Below are 7,815 nucleotides of genomic sequence, written 5' to 3' on the forward strand. Positions count from 1 at the left end.
CCAAGACTGAACTGAATAAATAAATAATGACAGGTCTTGGCAGGCTGAAGTGTGTTCAGTCATTAGAAGGAGAGCAAAAGCACTTCTTTGTGTGAATTTTTTCCAAGTATTTACTCTGAAACTTATACAACCTGATTATGGAAATTGTAATATACTGAATAAAATTTACCATACATTCAATTGATATTTTGAAATTTATTTACAATAATTAAAGAATAAATAATTTGCTGGTCAATCTATAATTTAATAAATTTAACCCAGTTTATTTTCCATATGTATTTGTAGGCTACTGTAAACTAGTAGTCTATTCATGATCTCACAGTGGCACATTACTGAATGAGAATCATCAGTGCCTGCATAAACATTGCTCTGATGTAATAAAAAAAAGTGTCTTTTGCAGTGTTGTTTCACATGCCACACCGTCTGTCAGAGGCTCTGTGATAGATATGTTTATCAGTTTGGTGGTTTCAGAGCGTAGAGAGAGCCCAGAACAGATGTTTGCAGCTGCACACCAGATTATGGGGTGGAGTGGTGAGTGGGGGAGCACGTGGTGATTCTGGGCGCTGGGAGTTTGTGGGGGTTATAGCAGGGGACTTACAGTGCATACGGCTTGTGGTGGGGGTGGGAGTTATAATTTAAAGGAACCTTTCCTCTGAAGTGTTTGCCAAAGTGAACCCCAGCAAACACAATCACAAGTCGGGTTGGTTAGGCTTGCAGAACTAATGAGGACTTGCACGTTGAGGCTATCGCTTTGATGTTCTGGGTAGCTGGCTCCTTGTTTTTTCTCTGCCTTTCTCTCTTTATCCTTGTCCCACATCAAAAAAGCATAAGGGTAGGCTGGACACAGAGCCCAGAAGCAGATGTTTGCAGCCGTGTCCCTCCCTTTTGATGTACCATATAGGCAACGTGAATGTACATATCAATATATCTACCTATCTGTGTGTCTATCCGCCCTTACATACATCTCCCCTGGTGGCAAATTGAACTACATTCTTACCCAGCATCAGATCTGTGCCCTGTGTTTTCCCTTTTCTCCTTTTGATTTCGGAGTATCTGGTTGTCATTATTCTAGATGCTGTCAGTATGCTGCTTTGTGTGTAAGTGGCTGCACAGTGCTGCCAGGGTGGTGGTGGTGGTGGTGGTGGTGGTGGGGGGGGTTCCAAAGCGATTGAGCCTCTCTGTCTCACACATGGGAGAAACAGCGACAGGAAATTCCCTTTTGCAGCAGCTCCAGGGTGAAATGATAAAGGAATGAAGAAATGCAAACCAGAGATCCAGCACTTTATCATTCTACACAACTCTGTCTCCTTGACTGTGATGCTAAATACCACACAAGGTCAGCCTGACAGAGTCATGGACACATCGGAACAGTCCACTTTGATCAGCCAACCCTGACATCACGATATAAGTGATAAATGTTATAAAATAACATATACTTTATTCACATTTTTACAACATTTGAAGTGTGCACTGTCCAAATTCTCAGCACTGCTTTGACATTAGCTGGGTCTGTGTTGAGTTAAAGCACAGTGTTCCTTCCAGTCCTTTTTAATGACAGATACAAAACAAGCACCAACTGTCCTCACAGCCACATGGTGCAATGTCAACTAACTGTTAAGTTCATACAGCTGATTTGGTGTCGTTCCCCTCCTCAATCTTGTTCACTCATATAATCGTCTGCCTCGAAGGAAACCAGGCTGCCCGCTTTGAGCCACGCTCTGCAAGATACTGATTAATTCCTGAATTTATCATTCATCTCAGTTCTCTCGACACATTCTTGGTTCTGAAGCCACTGTATGAGAACAAAACTTCCAGCATGAAACCTCCTGCCAAAAACAATAGCTTTCTGAAGTCATTTTGAGCACAGGACAGTTTTCTGAAGGGAGACAAAGGGACAATTCACATCAATATGTAGCACATGAACACTATATGCTCTTACTGAACATCATTTATATAAAATTTAAAAGTGAAAAATGTGTCTCAGTGTCATTGTAAAATGATTATCATTTCTGCAGTTTTCTACACACAGCCTAATGTGATGTATTGATTCCTTGCGATATCCTGAATTTTCGTCTCGACTACAGCAAAGCAGACCCCAAAAAAGATAAAACATGACTGTTTCTAATCAGATCGAGGGCAAACCAACGGGAAGCGCAAGCATTCAGGTCATTACTGGCCGACCTCCATCGGCACAGGTTATATTTACATCACGGCTGTCCTGGTTTACATTAAATTCAACCAAGTGGGTAAAGAAGGCACGTTTTCTGTTTTCTCTTCTCTCTAAAACTGCCTGGCTTACGGTACCAGTTTTGTCATCTGAAAGAACATAAGCACAAGTTGCAAAGATTTGTCATGGCGAGATCATTTCATTAAGCACACATTTTCAAATATACACATAATTGTATATGGTGGCATTGCCTTTCCTTTTTAGCAGTAATGCATTCCTGCTGTTGTGTCTTGTTATTGTGAAGAACACAGATGGTGTTCAGGGCATTTTCATGGCTGAAGAGCCCAAACAGGGGAAACAAAGACAAATGACATGAGTCACTCCTCTCCTCAGTCTTTTGACTTGGTATTTGGAGAATAACAACAGCCACACAAAGCAAATGGAACCCAGATGAGAGGGCTGAAAGGAGAAATGGCTAAATTGATACTCGGTGTGAGAGACGTAGGCTTATGCCTTTCGCCCCGACTTGTCCAATATTTCCAGCCAATGATTCAATCAAGGGAGAAAGCTGTTTATTTGCACACATTGACCCATTCTGTGACACTGCACTCGTTACACAGCACGTAGCAGCACCAGTGGAAACGGCAGTGGCAGCGCTCGGTGCGTGTCTGCCGCAGGATGTTGTGTCCACGGCCACAGCACAGTGAGTCACATGCATCCATTTCTGGACTACTCTTGTTGCAGATGCGGCCCTGAGTGCCAGGCGAGTCCACGGACGCATCACGCTCACAGAAGTCAGGCGATTTCTCAAAGTAAACCAGTTCCCTGGAGAGGCTGCGCCGCCGAAGCCTGCCATGCTCCGATCCAGCAGTTCCTGCTGCTACACGTGGGTTAAACACACCACTGTTCTTGTTCTGGGAGTTGATGAAGATGGCAGATTGGAACTTCTGTCGCAGCAGGGAGCCCACCAGCCGGAACTCAGGAGACACATACCAGCAGGTCTTGAACTGGCAGCTTCCTGAGGTGCCATGACATTTGCACTTCCTTTTCATGTTGTCTGTCACTATCTGTTTCAACAAAAAGTGATATCTGCATCAGTATTAAGCAATCGTGTCCTTAAAGCAGGCTACTTTCTAAAAGATTCCACTTGTCACGTTCTAGTGATTCTTGTTACAAATATCAAGACAAAATAAATAAGCACAGTGCCTGTTATAAAACTCAAAAGGTGGATGCTTGAAAGTGGGTTACAAAATGAAAATTGCAAACCTGAATTTACTGATTGATCCTGTTATTAACAGTGATGTCATGATGTTATAAACAGTACGTTAGTCTATGATTATTCTTGTTATTTAGTGATTCACCTTAAAGCACATTACAGTTTTCAGTAACTCAGTAAATTGCTACTGAAGTGAAGCTAATAGAGAAGGTTAGTAGTAATGAGAGTAAAGAACACAAGTTTTTTTTTTGTCAAGGAAGTTGAATTGTTAGTTTTGTGGGGTTTTTTTTGCAAGTGTGAGACCATGTTTGCTGTCAGACAGTTATAATTGCACTGTACTTAAACATAGGTGTTATACTGTTTCCATACTGTTTCCGGGTGGCACGGTGGTGTAGTGGTTAGCACGGTCGCCTCACAGCAAGAAGGTTCCGGGTTCGAACCCAGCGGCCGGTGAGGGCCTTTCTGTGTGGAGTTTGCATGTTCTCCCCGTGTCTGCGTGGGTTTCCTCCGGGTGCTCCGGTTTCCCCCACAATCCAAAGACATGCAGTTAGGTTGACGTGGGGCGGCCTTGGGCTGAGGTGCCCTTGAGCAAGGTACCGAACCCCTGACTGCGCTCTGGGCTGCCCACTGCTCTGGGTGTATGTGCGCGTGTGTTCACTGCTTCAGATGGGTTAAATGCAGAGGATGAATTTCACTGTGCTTGAAGTGTGCATGTGACGAATAAAGGTTTTGAAAAAATTATGGAAAGCATGTTTCCTTCCTGCTTCCATACCTGCCTGCCAACTCGATTGTTGTGCATCTTCATTCGGGCATGGATATCACGAGATGAGCCCCTGGAATCCAGCCAGTCCCTGGAAAAGCGAACACCAAAGCGAAGGTCGTGGCTGCAGCCTCCCCACTCCCAGGTCTCCTGTAGTGATGTGAATTCCTCTGGTTTGAGGAGTGTGTCGGGATGGGATGAGCGCAGGTAAGAGGGTAGCTTGCTGTGGTTTGTTTTAAACTCAGGTGTGTGCCTCAACCCATTCCTCTGCAGGGTCTGCAGCTGCAGCTGAGTTAGCTTGAGGCGGATTTTGTCGTCATCTATCCGACGCTTAGAGTCGCAGCCACAACCTCGCAGCTTGCCCATGCTGCAGGCTGAAGCCACCGAGTGAGCCACACCAGCTGCCAGCAGAGCCAGGGAGAAAGCACTCTCTCTGAAACCTATTGTTGAGACAGACAGAGGATAGTTATTTCAGATTCTACCTGAACAACACAATGACCCTGTTTGTGCAAGTTCTGCAGGAAACACCTGACCTGGATTTTCACGAAAAATATTCTCATGTCTGAAACTTTTCTGTCCTGGAAGGTGACAAGGTCTCAAACTTCAACCAGTGATCATTCAGGTTCGTAATAGTGAACCGACACTCACCCCTGTTGAGGATGGTGCTCTGGTGTGGCACCTTGCCGTGGTTCTCCAGTGTAGAGCAGTTCCAGCGTTGGTTTTTGAGCTGGTGTTGGCACTCGTGAATGGCCACCTGTATCCCCTGCAGGGCAGAGGCCGTCACATCGGGATTGCGGACACACAGCCTCATCTGCCGCTTACTCAAGCCTGCCAGTCGTAAACACACTGCATTGGGGGTCAGAACCGGATCTCCTGCCACCTTCAGGCCAAGGATGTCGTTGCACAACACACTGGGAAAGAGGACAAGCAATTAATCACACTCGCCAATAGAGCAACATGGGAGCGCTTCCAGGGGGAGAGCACTATAATTTCTGACTGTGATGTATGGCATTGATGAAAAGCTCCATATTTTCTGTTTCAGAAATGATTACTACTGTGTCTGTTTAATAGACGAAAAGCCTCAAATAACCGCTTAAAACCCACAGGCTTCTTATATACTTAAACATACGACAAGGCATTCTGATTATATGGCCCACAAAAGGTACTTTTATTCATTTCAAGCTGCAGAAAAGATGACAGTATTCTACAGATGTCCAACAAATAGAAAAATGTGATGCTGCTAATCAGCACGGAAGCCTGTAGCATTAAGTCAAGTCAAGTCAAGTCAAGTTTATTTGTATAGCGCTTTTAACAATAAACATTGCCGCAAAGCAGCTTTACAGAATTTGAACGACTTAAAACATGAGCTAATTCTATCCCTAATCTATCCCCAATGAGCAAGCCTGTGGCGACGGTGGCAAGGAAAAACTCCCTCAGACGACATGAGGAAGAAACCTCGAGAGGAACCAGTCTCAAAAGGGAACCCATCCTCATTTGGGCAACAGCAGACAACATGACTATAACATTAACGGTTTTAACATGAAGTTAGTTTTGTTGATGTTATAAACTCTTCATTGATGGAAACTTGAGCGCAAAACTGTTCATGACAACCGCAGTCCTAAAGTTAGCAAGTCAACTGTAGTCCTCAGCCATAAAAGCCATTACTTTATAAGGACAGCAAGCAATCCCTGTCATGGCCAATTTCCAACAACAGTATGCATCGAAACAAAGAAACATGTTTGCTGAAATTTATATAAAGAAGTATATTTACGATTCCCATAATAAAGTCTGTTAATTGTCCATATGGTAACGAAGATGTCTGAAATCAAATTCTCACAGCATTTGAGCCAATCATGAATAAGCTTTTCTTTATAAGCTTGGTTTTAATTTCCACTTTTTAATCAAGAAACGATTTTTATAACATAGAAATGATTATAAAATGCTTTTAGAGTGTACACAGCCCATGGGAATCGTATATGGAAATGGACTTTCCATTTTACTCCGTGACATTAATTCTGCACAAAATTGGAACCATTCAAAAACAATTATTAATGACCTTTAACTTGTGCTTCCTCTTGCTCCAGCACCCCAGATAGAGTCAAGGCTATGGCATTACAAAGGATATTTTAGTGCAGTTTTCCCTGGCATGTGCATTACTGGTTTTGATTAGTACGTGTGTGTGTGTGTGTGTGTGTGTGTGTGTGTGTGTGTGTGTGTGTGTGTGTCTGATTGGCAATGAGTATGGCTCAAACAGCGCTCACATTGGATGAAACTAATACAACTTTACACACTTGATAAATATACATTACACTGGGTATGTTGTTACTTGTATATAGGTTTATCGGTCATGTAGGTTACACAGGTTAGGAAGTAAATATCTGAGCTTCCTATCAATCATCAAACAGAAAGAAAGAAAGAAAGAAAGAAAGAAAGAAAGAAAGAAAGAAAGAAAGAAAGAAAGAAAGCACAACTTTATTCACCACACACTTGTGAAATTCCTCTCTGCATTTAACCCATCTGAAGTCGTGAGCACACACGCGAGCAATGAGCACACACACATACCCAGAGCAGTGGGCAGCCATGCTAACAGCGCCCGGGGAGCAGTTGGGGGTTAGGTGCCTCGCTCAAGGGCACCTCAGCCCAAGGCCGTCCCATATTAACCTAACCGCATGTCTTTGAACTGTGGGGGAAACCGGAGCACCCGGAGGAAACCCACACAGACACGGGGAGAACATGCAAACTCCACACAGAAAGGCCCCCGCCAGCCGCTGGGCTCGAACCCAGAACCTTCTCGCTGTGAGGTGACCGTGCTAACCACTTACAAACAAGACTAAAGGTTGTATTAAGAATCACACACAGACAATTGCAGAGAATAAAAGCTATCATGTGACCCTGACCTTATCCTCAGTAACCCAAAGTAACCTTTTGGCTCTTTTTTAAAATAAAAACTGCAGTTCTTGTCAAATTGTAGGGACCAGTCAAATGTCCCCAGAAGGTCAAAACTGTCAGATATTCCTATCTGGTCCCTATTAAGATCACACACAGACACACACACACACACACACAGACACACACGTTAAAGGGAATCTTCCAGATGAAAACAGGGAGTTGCATCCTTCAGCACTTACGTGAAGGCAGGTGAGAGGAGCGCGAGCGCCAGCATCAGCGTTCGGCCCGGAGCAGCTTTATGGGACACGGCCATGGCAGGAAGCGCTTTTCCGGTCGGGACATTAAAACGCCTGGGCGATAATTAGCAGTTCACGGGGAATTATAGGAGAGAAGCGCAGCTCGATAGCCACTACGGTGCTGAGTTGAGTGTATAGAGCTCAAGGAGCGCGTTTGCACCAAGGAGGAGGAGGAGAAGCAGGAGGAGGGGGCCATGCACGGGTGGGCGGCTATTTCTACAGATTTACACTGAACTATTGAAGAGATCCGGTTACACTATTAACCGAGGAATTAAAATGCATTAATTATTTTAGAAACGAGTCGTCAAGTTGTTTTTTAAAATAAATTAAATAGGCCGGAAGCTAGGGATGCTCCTGCGTAATATGCGTAAAATAAGCCGACTTGTGACGCATGTTTTATTTCTCTAACAGCATTTTACGCACAAACCAAAACCAAAAGCCTGTAGGTTGAGTATTTTCCCCTTAACTGACCCAATGCACATCATAT

General features: G+C 44.0%; 1 protein-coding gene across 1 annotated transcript; it reads right to left on the minus strand.

Moving 5' to 3' along the window:
- Window positions 1-242: 242 nt before the first annotated feature.
- Window positions 243-7,815, minus strand: wnt10b (wingless-type MMTV integration site family, member 10b). Its single transcript, XM_060938455.1, has 4 exons — window positions 7,272-7,815; window positions 4,792-5,054; window positions 4,156-4,583; window positions 243-3,234 (listed from the first exon to the last, which is right to left on the minus strand). The coding sequence occupies exons 1-4, from the start codon at window positions 7,343-7,345 to the stop codon at window positions 2,740-2,742; spliced, it is 1,260 nt and encodes a 419-aa protein (XP_060794438.1). The 5' UTR covers window positions 7,346-7,815; the 3' UTR covers window positions 243-2,739.

The sequence above is a fragment of the Neoarius graeffei genome, chromosome 13, assembly GCF_027579695.1.
Source record: "Neoarius graeffei isolate fNeoGra1 chromosome 13, fNeoGra1.pri, whole genome shotgun sequence".
NCBI lineage: Eukaryota > Metazoa > Chordata > Actinopteri > Siluriformes > Ariidae > Neoarius > Neoarius graeffei.

Excerpts from the sequence above, each read along its gene's own strand:
- wnt10b (XM_060938455.1), bottom strand. The coding sequence starts at position 7,345 with ATGGCCGTGTCCCATAAAGCTGCTCCGGGCCGAACGCTGATGCTGGCG. Across the intron at positions 5,055-7,271 it reads CTCCTCTCACCTGCCTTCAC|TGTGTTGTGCAACGACATCC; the intron begins GTAAGTGCTGAA and ends CCTCTTTCCCAG. Across the intron at positions 4,584-4,791 it reads GAGCACCATCCTCAACAGGG|GTTTCAGAGAGAGTGCTTTC; the intron begins GTGAGTGTCGGT and ends TCTCAACAATAG.